We start from the raw sequence: 12,868 nt of genomic DNA on the forward strand, positions 1-12,868 counted from the left end.
AATAATAAGAACAGCTGTTGGCACTGTTGTGAGAAATAATCCCTTTGCAGTCCCTCCTTTCTCTTCAGAGGTCACTGGCACTCATTTCATTTTTTTTTTTTTATAATTTCTGACTTGTAAGGACTGTGAAACACTATATCAGTGACTTTTTGAAGCTTCTCCAAGGCATTGCACAGGGTCACTGTTGTGCAAGGGCATCGTTAAAATTCTGCATTAGTCACACCTTTGGACTGTAGGCAATTACTGACTTAAGCTTCTGCAAGAACTGAACCGACCGCACACAAGTCCCTTATTTAAATATATGGTATTCACAAGCAGAACCACCCTCTCATCAGTTTGTCTTTAATTCATAATAATAAAAAATATTTATTGTGACAAAAAGATGCTCTCATCCTCACATCAGGCAACCGATGCTATAGACATCACAGCATCCTAATTGTCCAGGAATACTGGAATATTATACAATATTTCCAAAACCCCTAATTCCCAACAATTCTGACGTCACTCAACGACCTGGCATGGAAACACCCGATAAACTGTGTTATGTGACACCTAGATGTAAGAAACTACTGCACCAGCACAATGCCAAGAAACATGACAGAATACAGCATGTGATGTGGTCATCACATGTGATAGGCTCCTATCACTCTATATAAACAGAGCCACAAACCTCCCCTGGAGACAGGAACCCAAAGGTAAGTCTCACATAGTGTGTCAGCACATACAATACAATACATGTTTATTATCAAATATATGGTTTAACTATTACATAAACATGTAACTCTCGTGAGTAATAACCTTTGTAATCATTATTCTTTTTTTTCTTTTCAGTCTGCACTGAAGTCTGCCTGAAACCCCCTGCTTACCTGGTGTGCTTCAAGGTAAACACACAGTTTACCTGAGCTACTGTCCAGGACACTAATAACTTAATAGTTTACTTTATTAACAGTGTACATGTACTAAACTCATAGTACCCTATCGACATCAATGTTTTTTGTACTTTGCCAAGCCTAGTAGCTACAGTACCGCTTTATACCAGTTATACCAGTTTTAGACCTTTGGTAACGACAGTATTATTAGACACTGCAGGCGGCATCAGTCGTGCATCTTTCTATCTACTTCCCTAGAATTAAAAATAGATGACTATTGTCTTGTTTCATCACCTGCAGTAAACCGTCAGCATGGGCGACTCGGAAATGCAGTGTTTTGGCCCCGCAATCATTTACCTGCGGAAGCCAGAGAGAGAGCGGCTTGAAGCTCAGAACACGCCGTTTGATGCTAAATCAGCGTACTTTGTGACTGAGCCGGCTGAGATGTACCTCAAGGGTAAACTCATCAAGAAGGAGGCCGGCAAGGTCACAGTGGAGACTCACTGCGGGAAGGTGAGAATGAAAACACTTTAGTTTTGCTTTGCTTTACATGTTGTAGGGTCTGCACTATATTGATAGGGTGAAAAAATGTTTTGACAAGTAAAAGATAAAAATTAATTAAAAATAAAATGTCCAGATGAATTTCCAAACATTTTAATTTAGAATTTGTGATTAGAAGCGAAGAGTTTAAAAATCTGATGATTAATTAGACACGACAAAATGAACGCTTGTTGGTAACTCATTTTATTGCTGTGCCTCTTCTGTCTCTTTGGCAGACTATCACTGTTAAAGACACTGAAGTCTTCCCCATGAACCCTCCCAAGTATGATAAGATCGAGGACATGGCCATGATGACCCACCTCAGTGAGCCTTCTGTGCTGTATAACCTCAAAGAGCGTTACGCAGCGTGGATGATCTACGTGAGTTCTATGGAGAGGAGAGATTACTTTCATATCATATCCATGCATGCAGAAGGTTCACCAACCTTTTGATAAACTTAGAAATTAGGATTAAAACACAGTTGCTGTCACAGCTTTTGTCTGAAGAGCTCATCTGTCCACTGGACGTGTCTCAAACCTCCAAATATCAGCTTTGAATTTAGTTGGATGGTTCACTGACTTAGAACAGGCAGAATGATGCAGCTTTCATTCCCACTCCTCACCCTGAATGTTATTGCTCTGTTTAACTTTGGTGAGTGGGTAGGCATGACTGGCTGACTGTAGCAGCTTCAGTTGTCGGACCCAGTAGATTCAAGACTTATGATGAACCGTAGATCAGTGAAAAATATGTAATTAAAAACCAATGTTCAGCAAAGAAACGTTCAGAAAATCTGAGATAATGAGGAAGAGCCACCGTTGAGTTTTGTTTTCAGTTCAATGCAGTCAGAGCTTTCTCTCCACATGAAAACCTCGTAATCGCTCGGAACACAGAGCCCCACAGATATAATCACCAATGTGGCTGCAGAGGGCGCTGTTACTCAATAAGAGTTACATAGTGATGCTTTAAACATCTTTTTGTGATGAGGTCATAGGTAAGTTTTAGGGTGGATTTTCTCCTGACTCATCAACTTATAAAGAAATATATTCAATGACGATGGGAAGACATGTGTCAGTAAGAATACCCTCCGTCTCCACAGACCTACTCCGGGCTGTTCTGCGTCACTGTGAATCCCTACAAGTGGCTCCCAGTGTATGACTCAGTGGTCGTAGAAGCATACAGAGGAAAGAAGAGGATTGAGGCTCCACCCCACATCTTCTCCATCTCTGATAACGCCTATCAGTTCATGCTTCAAGGTATTTATTAATTTTTAAATTACTATGTCTCCATAAAAGCTGCTGTACTTACAGTGGAGGAGTAAACTTGTATATTGTTTGGATATTTTACAGACAGAGAAAACCAGTCAATTCTGATTACGTAAGTGTGAACAGTAGTAACATAATTTATAAGAAGTGTTTTCTACTGATAATAAATTTATATTTATAATACTTTTAACACATCCTCACACCCAGCGGAGAATCCGGTGCAGGAAAGACCGTCAACACGAAACGTGTCATCCAGTACTTTGCGACAATTGCAGTGGCTGGAGGAAAAAAAGAACATACTTCTGGAAAAATGAAGGTAGGAGAGGTCAAACAATATTTATATGAAATCTAAAATCATGAAAAAATTTGTAAAAAGTCAACCAATTAATTTTATGTTTAGGGGTCACTGGAAGATCAAATCATTGCCGCAAACCCTCTGTTGGAAGCTTATGGCAACGCCAAGACTGTGAGGAACGACAATTCCTCTCGTTTCGTAAGTTTTTTCTAATTTAACTTATTGTTTGCTGTTTTGTGACAATGATCATTCAACATGACAGAATTTAGATTTTAATGTTAACCTGTTTCTGCACAGGGAAAGTTCATCAGAATTCATTTTGGCTCAACTGGAAAGCTGGCTTCAGCTGATATTGAAACATGTAAGATGAAAATATAACGCGCAACATATTTTCATTGTGTTGTCAACTTCTTCAGGGGTGATGTTCCTTAATTGTTAATAACTTAAACCCACATAGATCTGCTGGAGAAGTCTCGAGTGACGTTCCAGCTGTCTGCTGAGAGGAGCTACCACATCTTCTACCAGCTCATGACGGGTCACAAACCTGAGGTCATAGGTGTGAAATCAATTTTTATTCTTTGTCTTCCTACAGTGATATTGTTTGTGTTCTGATTTATTTTGTATTGATCTTTTATTTTTCTGCAGAGGCTCTGCTGATCACCAAAAATCCATATGACTATCATATGATCAGTCAAGGTGAAATCACAGTCAAGAGTATCGATGACATTGAAGAATTCATTGCCACTGATGTAAGGATGACTTTATTATGATTTTTTAATTTACTCCTATAACAAATCAGATTAATGATCACTTAAATGATTCCTGTTTTTAATACTAACACAAAGTTACCAATTCATTACAGCAATGAATCCTACTTTTGATAAGCTTGGTGGGTTTTTCCCCATATGTCTTTATTTTGAAAAACTGTAAGTGTGTTCACCTTGGAACTCCAGATGTGATTTGTGTTATAAGTGGATTACATGTACCTGGATTTTAGTTTTGACAAAGCATTGCAGGGGGCAGCAATGAGAGTTTATTCTAAAGAACAACAGAAGCTTTTGTTTCAAACCTTCTCTTATTATCACAGACTGCCATCGACATCCTGGGTTTCACTTTAGATGAGAAAAACGGTATATTCAAGCTGACTGGAGCTGTGATGCATCACGGAAACATGAAATTTAAACAGAAGCAGCGTGAAGAGCAGGCTGAGCCAGACGGCAATGAGGGTAAGAAACCCACACACCATAAGCTTCTATGTTGTAGCACAGGTTTTGATTAGTGAATTAATAAATAGGTACATTGATGACGTCACCTCAGTATTATGGATTTTAACCATGGCTTGGTGATCTGTTTTTTAGAGGCAGATAAAATCGCCTACCTCATGGGCCTGAACTCGGCTGATTTGCTCAAAGCTCTTTGCTACCCCAGAGTGAAGGTTGGGAACGAGTTTGTGACCAAAGGTCAAACTGTCAATCAGGTAGGTCGAGATAAAAAGGAGGAAAGAGGAGATGAAATTAACTTAGACACCACAAATATGTTTTTCAAATGATATTTGTAGTCTTCTTAATTAATGTTGACAAAGCCTCTTATTAAAGATCTTTAAGCGATATCCCTTGCTTTATCCCATAGATACAGAAGTATGTTTTGTTCATTTTAACAGTATAATTCTTAATGTTTTACAATTCTTTTGTAAAATCAGGTCAACAATTCCGTCAGTGCTCTCTGCAAGTCTATCTATGAGAAAATGTTCTTGTGGATGGTCGTCAGAATCAATGAGATGCTGGACACCAGGCAGTCAAGAAGCTCTTTCATCGGTGTCCTGGATATTGCTGGCTTTGAAATCTTTGATGTAAGTCTGTTTGGCTGATGGGACAAAATCTTACGAAGCTTCATTTAAATCAGTTTGATCAACATTTTCATATTAAAGTCACAATGGACCAAATCTAAAAGAATTCATATTTTGATATTCATTTTGTTTAACTTTTATTTGGCATTTTCACCTGTTTAGTACAACAGCTTGGAGCAGCTGTGCATCAACTTCACCAATGAAAAACTGCAACAGTTTTTCAACCACCACATGTTTGTCCTGGAGCAAGAAGAGTACAAGAAAGAGGGAATTGAATGGGAGTTCATTGACTTTGGTATGGATCTGGCCGCCTGCATTGAGCTTATTGAGAAGGTGAGAAACTTGCTTTATGTTCACAAATATAGAAAACTGTCTGATGACTCAGACAGTTTTTTGATTTAAATAATAATTTCTTCATTACAGCCAATGGGCATCTTCTCCATCCTTGAAGAGGAGTGCATGTTCCCCAAGGCGTCAGACATGACCTTCAAGAACAAACTGTACGACCAGCATCTTGGTAAAAACAAATCCTTTGAAAAACCAAAACCTGCCAAAGGCAAAGTTGAGGCCCACTTCTCTCTGGGGCACTATGCTGGCAATGTTGATTACAATGTCACTGGTTGGTTGGAGAAGAACAAAGACCCCCTGAACGACTCAGTGGTTCAGCTCTACCAGAAGTCTTCAGTCAAACTGCTGGCTCTACTCTACGCATCACATGCTGCAGCAGATGGTAAGGAGTTGACCATGTCTATAAAAACAAATCTGGAGGTGTCCATTGGTCTACAGCTTAAGACAGTCCAAGACAAAATACTTGTTGATGTATATTACCGAAATTCTATTTTCATGTAGCAGCTGAAGGTAGTAAAAAAGGCGCGAAGAAGAAGGGTGGGTCTTTTCAGACAGTATCTGCTTTGTTCAGGGTAAGAACCACAATTAACACCCTAAAGACACAAGTGTACAGCAATATTTGAACCATTTTATTCCTAATTGCTACTAAAAAGGTTCTTCTTCTTCTGTATTTCAGGAGAATTTGGGGAAGCTGATGACTAACCTGAGGAGCACTCATCCTCATTTTGTACGTTGTTTGATTCCAAATGAATCAAAGACTCCAGGTAATTCCACTATCAGGATTCATTTATGCATTTATAAAGACTACTGTCACATGTGACACCGAACCGGATTTCACATGTCTTTAAGGTCTTATGGAGAACTTCCTGGTCATCCACCAGCTCAGGTGTAACGGTGTGCTGGAAGGAATCAGGATCTGCAGGAAAGGTTTCCCCAGCAGAATCCAATATGGTGACTTCAAGCAGAGGTGACTACTTATGATGACAAACTGTTTTTAAATGATTGTTTCTTAAGAAATGATTAATTACAGATCAATTTCCCTCAAATCAGATACAAAGTATTGAATGCCAAAGTCATCCCTGAGGGACAGTTCATTGATAACAAGAAGGCTTCAGAGAAACTCTTGGGCTCTATTGATGTCGATCAAACTCAGTACAAGTTTGGACACACAAAGGTAATCCATTCATCGTTAAGGGTGTTTTTATTTACAGCAAACCTTATTCTGTAGAAGAACATCATGTAAAGTAATACTATATTACAGGTATTCTTCAAAGCTGGTCTTCTGGGAACTCTGGAGGAAATGAGAGATGAAAAACTTGCTATTCTGGTCACAATGACTCAGGGTCTCTGCAGAGGTTTCCTCATGAGGACAGAGTTTGTCAAGATGATAGAACGCAGGTGCTGTTGACATTTTTGCTTTTAACACGTAATTTTTAAGTCACGCATTTGTTTGCTGGGTATTAAATTAATCTTTTTATTTTTTTGACACCCCTTTGATCATCCCCAGGGAGGCAATTTATGCTATTCAGTACAACATCCGCTCATTCATGAATGTCAAAACCTGGCCATGGATGAAGGTGTACTTCAAGATCAAGCCTCTGCTGAAGAGTGCAGAGAGTGAGAAAGAGATGGCCAACATGAAAGTGAACTTTGAAAAGACCAAAGAGGACCTAGCGAAGGCTCTGGCCAAGAAGAAGGAGCTGGAAGAGAAGATGGTTTCTCTGATGCAGGAGAAGAATGATCTCTTGCTTCAAGTGCAGTCTGTAAGTTTGATGACCATGCTCTTTGTGTCGGTTTCTAATTAATATCCTCAACAATCACCTACTTGCTTGATTTTACTTTTAGGAAGGTGAAACCCTCGCAGATTCTGAGGAAAGGTGTGAGGTGCTCATTAAAACCAAGATCCAGCTTGAGGCCAAAGTCAAAGAGACGTCTGAGAGACTGGAGGATGAGGAGGAAATGAATGGTGAGTTGACTGCAAAGAAGAGGAAGCTGGAGGACGAATGCTCCGAGCTGAAGAAAGACATTGACGACTTGGAGCTCACGCTGGCTAAGGTGGAAAAGGAGAAACATGCCACTGAGAACAAGGTGATGGTCATAACTTCAGTTTATCAAACAATGTACATTTTAGATGCTGTGTACTTTGATCAAATATTAACAATTTATTAAAACCCTTTAGGTTAAAAACCTGGTGGAGGAAATGACTTCTCAAGATGAGATCATTGTAAAGTTGTCAAAAGAGAAGAAAGCCCTCCAAGAGGCTCATCAGCAGACCCTGGATGATCTGCAGGCAGAGGAAGACAAAGTCAACACTCTGACGAAGGCTAAAGTGAAGCTGGAGCAGCAAACGGACGATGTGAGTAATAATAACAAACTGGGATTTCAGTCTTTGTGAAAAAGAAATAAGAATTAACACCCCTTCTCGGTTAAAACAGCTCGAAGGTTCTCTGGAGCAAGAAAAGAAGCTTCGTATGGACCTTGAACGAGCCAAAAGAAAGCTTGAGGGAGATCTCAAGCTGGCCCAGGAAACTGTCATGGACCTGGAGAATGACAAGCAGCAGGCTGATGAGAAAATAAAGAAGTGAGTGAAATAGCATTTATGTAAGCAGTGAAGTCGTGTTTGACCCAACTTGGTTTGTCTGGAGGTACTGAAGCAATAGTAAAATTCTCCTTTCGTCAATGAGCACAAACTCATGCTCTTCAACAAATTTAAAGAATACTACTTCATAATCAAAACTGATTATATCAATGTTTTTACGATTAAAAAATTATGATCAGAATCAGTAGAAATCTCATTTCCATGTTTTACAATTTGTTTAACAATTCTTTACCAATGTTTATGAAATGTTCACCTTCACAGGAAGGACTTTGAAACAAGCCAGCTTTTGAGCAAGATTGAGGATGAACAATCACTTTCTGTTCAGCTTCAGAAGAAGATTAAAGAACTTCAGGTTGGCGCAGTTTTTCAATAGCATCTAATACTGACCGCACCCCAATGACGTCGGATGGCCCAGATGTGCTCGACTTGTAGAAAGGATATAAGAATGTGGTTGTGTTCATCTGTGTTTTGGAAAATTTCAGGCTCGTATTGAGGAGCTGGAGGAGGAGATCGAGGCTGAGAGAGCTGCTCGGGCCAAGGTGGAGAAGCAGAGGTCTGATCTCTCCAGGGAACTTGAAGAGATCAGCGAGAGGCTGGAAGAGGCCGGAGGAGCGACGTCCGTTCAGATCGAGATGAACAAGAAGCGCGAGGCCGAGTTCCTGAAGCTGCGTCGTGATCTTGAAGAGTCCACCCTACAGCACGAGGCCACGGCTGCTGCTCTGCGCAAGAAGCAGGCTGACAGCTCGGCGGAGCTGGGAGAGCAGATCGATAACCTGCAGAGAGTCAAACAGAAGCTGGAGAAAGAGAAAAGTGAATTCAAGATGGAGATCGACGACCTCAGCAGCAACATGGAGGCTGTTGCCAAAGCAAAGGTAAAGTTAAAACCTTGAAAACCTCAGCTCTCTCACAATTAGATGATATTGTTTTACTTCATCAACACGTTTGTTTGTTTATTTAAGGGCAATCTGGAGAAGATGTGTCGTACTCTTGAGGATCAATTGAGTGAGCTGAAGACCCGAAATGATGAACATGTGCGACAATTGAACGATATTAGTCTTCAAAGGGCAAGAATGCAAACAGAGAATGGTAGGAAAAAAATAATTAGTATAGTTTTCTATTGCCAATTAGTCTTATTTCTCATTCAATGGCAAAATTTGCATTGGAATTACTTTTTAATTTGCTGTTGCATCTTAGGTGAATTCAGTCGCCAACTGGAGGAGAAAGAATCCTTGGTCACTCAGCTTACACGTAGCAAGCAAGCTTACACCCAGCAGATTGAAGAGCTCAAGAGACACGTTGAAGAGGAAGTTAAAGTATGTGCACATTAAAAACAGACTCCGGAGATTTGCAGTGTGGCATGACAAAAAAAGTTCTTTGTTTGAGACGAGACAGACAAAAAATCTACTTAATAACAATCGTTTTGTTTCGTTGTAAGGCCAAGAACGCCCTGGCTCATGCTGTGCAATCATCCCGTCATGACTGCGACTTGCTCAGAGAGCAGTATGAAGAGGAGCAGGAGGCCAAGGCGGAGCTGCAGCGAGGGATGTCCAAGGCAAACAGCGAGGTGGCTCAGTGGAGAAGCAAATACGAGACTGATGCCATTCAGCGCACTGAGGAGCTGGAGGAGGCCAAGTAATGGACGGTCCTGATGTCACATTTGTTTCCACATGTATCCACCACAAGTTTTCATAAACTCATTTACGATCTATTCTAACAGGAAAAAGCTCGCCCAGCGTCTTCAGGATGCAGAGGAATGCATCGAGGCTGTGAATGCTAAATGTGCCTCTCTGGAAAAGACAAAACAGAGACTGCACGCTGAAGTGGAGGACCTGATGATCGATGTGGAGAGAGCCAACGCTCTGGCTGCTAACCTCGACAAGAAGCAGAGGAACTTTGACAAGGTTAGGTTTCTTCTTAGTGCTTTATAATGAAGGACACTGAATCAGTATTGCCGAAAAAACATTGTTCTTCTTCATGTGTTCAGGTTCTTGCAGAGTGGAAGCAGAAGTATGAGGAGAGCCAGGCGGAGCTGGAGGGATCTCTGAAGGAGGCTCGTTCTTTGAGCACAGAAATGTTCAAGCTGAAAAATTCATATGAAGAAACTTTGGATCACCTGGAGACTCTGAAGAGGGAGAACAAGAACCTGCAACGTATGAAACGTTTTAAGAACGCACTTTCCTTTTTACACTAAGGGTATTGAACTTTAGGAAAGCCAATTCAAATGCTTTGTATAAAAGGAAAGGTTATGAAGAGTGTGCCCCCCAGTGGGTCAACAGGCTTATTGTGTATGGTCTGTGACTTTATATTAACATCATCTGTACAGCAGTATGTTACAGTTTTTGTAAGTGAACAAGTGCAGAGTACTGCTTATTTAAATAGATATATGTATTATATCATTAATATCACACTTACTTACTCAACATATACACTATGTTTCTTACAGAGGAGATCTCTGATTTAACTGAGCAACTTGGTGAGACTGGAAAAACCATTCATGAATTGGATAAAGCCAAGAAGACTGCAGAAATAGAGAAGTCTGAACTCCAAACATCACTTGAAGAGGCGGAGGTACTGTCGGACAAAACACCTCTTCTTAAAATCAACTTTAATATTGCTGGACCTGTTCAACATAAATTTGTTTTGTGTCCAAGGCCACCCTGGAGCATGAGGAGTCCAAGCTTCTCCGCATTCAGCTGGAGCTCACCCAAGTCAAGAGTGAAATTGACAGGAAACTTGCTGAGAAGGACGAGGAGATCGAGCAGATCAAGAGGAACAGCCAGAGAGTGATGGACACCATGCAGAGCACGCTGGACGCTGAGATCAGGAGCAGGAACGATGCCCTGAGAATCAAGAAGAAGATGGAGGGAGACCTGAATGAGATGGAGGTTCAGCTGAGCCATGCCAACCGCCAGGCAGCTGAAGCCCAGAAACAGCTGAGAAACGTGCAGGGGCAGCTTAAGGTAGGGTGGAGGGTCAAAGAAAACTGTAAGTAAAGCTCACTTTATTACAACTGCATTGTAAATGTGTTTTTATGATTTATTTAGGATGCACTACTGCACCTTGATGAAGCGATCAGAGGTCAGGAGGAAATGAAGGAGCAGGTGGCCATGGTGGAGCGCAGGAACAACCTGATGGTGGCTGAGATTGAGGAGCTAAGAGCTGCACTGGAGCAGACGGAGAGAGGCCGGAAAGTGGCTGAACAGGAGCTAATTGATGCCAGCGAGCGTGTGGGACTGCTGCACTCTCAGGTAAATAAAGGTTCAAGCACAATGAGACCGCTAGCAACCTAAAAATTACGATATATCTATAATGAAAAATGTTATTCCATCAGAACACCAGCCTCATCAACACCAAGAAGAAGTTGGAGGCTGACCTCATTCAGATCCAGAGTGAAGTGGAGGATTCTGTTCAGGAAGCAAGAAATGCTGAAGAAAAGGCCAAGAAGGCCATCACTGATGTGAGTCATCCTAACATGGGTTTATACAGTGACCATTTCTCACATTGAAGTTCTCTGACAGTTTAAACGATCTGAAATTCCTCAAAATTTCAGGCAGCCATGATGGCAGAGGAACTGAAGAAGGAGCAGGACACCAGCTCTCATTTGGAGAGGATGAAAAAGAACATGGAGATGACAGTGAAGGATCTGCAACACCGCCTGGATGAAGCTGAGAATCTGGCCATGAAGGGCGGCAAGAAGCAGCTCCAGAAACTGGAGGCTAGAGTAAGTGGCATAGAGACATACCAATTCATATTTACTGTGCAAGTGGATGACATTTTAACTTTTAAATCATTGAATTGTTCTTCATTCAAGGTTCGTGAACTGGAGGCTGAAGTAGATGCTGAACAGAGGCGTGGGGCTGATGCTATCAAGGGAGTGCGGAAATATGAGAGAAGAGTAAAGGAGCTCAGTTATCAGGTCAACTACAGTTTTATACACTAATAATGAAACTACTACAAATACCATATATTATAATAGTCTGCAGGAATTAAAACAGTTTACTCATTGTTGTCATTGCTGATTTGCAACAGACAGAGGAGGACAAGAAGAACGTCATCAGACTTCAGGATCTGGTGGACAAGCTGCAGCTTAAAGTGAAATCCTACAAGCGACAGGCTGAGGAGTCTGTGAGTACACTTAATCCTCATAATGACACGTGTCATGCAAATGTCAGTCTGCATATTTTGACTTCACTGTGCCTTATACAACAGGAGGAGCAGGCCAACACCCACCTGTCCAGATACAGGAAGGTTCAGCACGAGATGGAGGAGGCTCAGGAGCGAGCCGACATCGCAGAGTCTCAGGTCAACAAGCTGAGGGCCAAGAGTCGGGAAATCGTCAAGGTATAAATCTGACATTAATTACTTTTGCATAAGTGCTCATTTCAGCAAATTTTGATTATCTGGCCAAATGTTTTATATTCCTTTCCCCCCCTCTCATTACAGTCCAAGGATGCAGAGGAGTGAGGAGGAAGTCAATGTCACACAGTAACAAGAAGTCATAAAATATGAGATTCTTGTTACTCGTTCACTTTAGCGTGTTAAGCATGCTGGCTGTGATATAAAAAAAGCAATAAAAGATAGATGGAGTGTTGTTTCATCTTTTTTGTCCTTCTTATCATTTTTAAATGACTGATTTACTGTTAAAATATTAAGTTTTCAGGTAATTACACTATGAGTCAGTGTGTAACCAAGGACACACAAATAAGTCATGGACACGTTATTCAGACAATATCTGCTACAAACGAAAGATATTTTCATTTTTCATTTTAAATAAACGTAAGAGGATTTTGAAAGAACAATTTTGAATAAATGTCTATATTGACACCAGGCAGAGAAAGTATATGTGGGGCCACAATAGTTTTATTTCAATATTAGAACTAAGGTGCTGTACTGGCTTTTAGATCTTGGTCTTTTTAAAGTGTTACATAACTCTGAGCTCTTTAAAGGTTCAGTTTGAAGAACTGAGTGACATCTAGTGGTGTCATCATGTTGCAGCTGAATACCCCTGACCTCACCTTTCCCTTCCAAACATGAAAAAGATCCTGTAAAGGCCTACAATTCTCATAAAAACTCAAAAGGTATTTAGTTTGTCCAGTCTGGGCTACTGTA

General features: G+C 40.8%; 1 protein-coding gene across 2 annotated transcripts; it reads left to right on the forward strand.

Moving 5' to 3' along the window:
• The first annotated feature begins 1,181 nt into the window (after positions 1-1,181).
• Positions 1,182-12,223, forward strand: LOC133000343 (myosin heavy chain, fast skeletal muscle-like). Of its 2 annotated transcripts, none has more exons than XM_061070255.1 (39): positions 1,182-1,382; positions 1,646-1,789; positions 2,506-2,662; positions 2,756-2,783; positions 2,879-2,987; positions 3,072-3,164; positions 3,264-3,327; positions 3,424-3,522; positions 3,612-3,715; positions 4,054-4,192; positions 4,325-4,443; positions 4,666-4,815; positions 4,975-5,145; positions 5,236-5,542; positions 5,662-5,732; positions 5,837-5,924; positions 6,010-6,127; positions 6,211-6,334; positions 6,422-6,558; positions 6,668-6,923; positions 7,006-7,248; positions 7,340-7,516; positions 7,596-7,741; positions 8,021-8,111; positions 8,242-8,631; positions 8,719-8,845; positions 8,954-9,072; positions 9,195-9,391; positions 9,477-9,660; positions 9,744-9,909; positions 10,203-10,327; positions 10,411-10,719; positions 10,804-11,007; positions 11,091-11,216; positions 11,310-11,480; positions 11,571-11,675; positions 11,789-11,884; positions 11,969-12,100; positions 12,203-12,223. In XM_061070255.1, the coding sequence occupies exons 1-39, from the start codon at positions 1,182-1,184 to the stop codon at positions 12,221-12,223; spliced, it is 5,808 nt and encodes a 1,935-aa protein (XP_060926238.1). The 2 variants fall into 2 exon arrangements, with proteins under 2 accessions (XP_060926238.1, XP_060926239.1); XM_061070256.1 differs by having other exon boundaries at positions 5,665-5,732.
• Positions 12,224-12,868: the final 645 nt, after the last annotated feature.

This window comes from Limanda limanda, chromosome 4 (genome assembly GCF_963576545.1).
Source record: "Limanda limanda chromosome 4, fLimLim1.1, whole genome shotgun sequence".
NCBI classification, from domain to species: domain Eukaryota; kingdom Metazoa; phylum Chordata; class Actinopteri; order Pleuronectiformes; family Pleuronectidae; genus Limanda; species Limanda limanda.

Coding starts and splice junctions, on each gene's coding strand:
- LOC133000343 (XM_061070255.1), top strand. CDS start 1,182: ATGGGCGACTCGGAAATGCAGTGTTTTGGCCCCGCAATCATTTACCTG. Junction 7,742..8,020: donor GCTGATGAGAAAATAAAGAA/GTGAGTGAAATA, acceptor TCACCTTCACAG/GAAGGACTTTGAAACAAGCC. Junction 9,073..9,194: donor ACGTTGAAGAGGAAGTTAAA/GTATGTGCACAT, acceptor TTTCGTTGTAAG/GCCAAGAACGCCCTGGCTCA.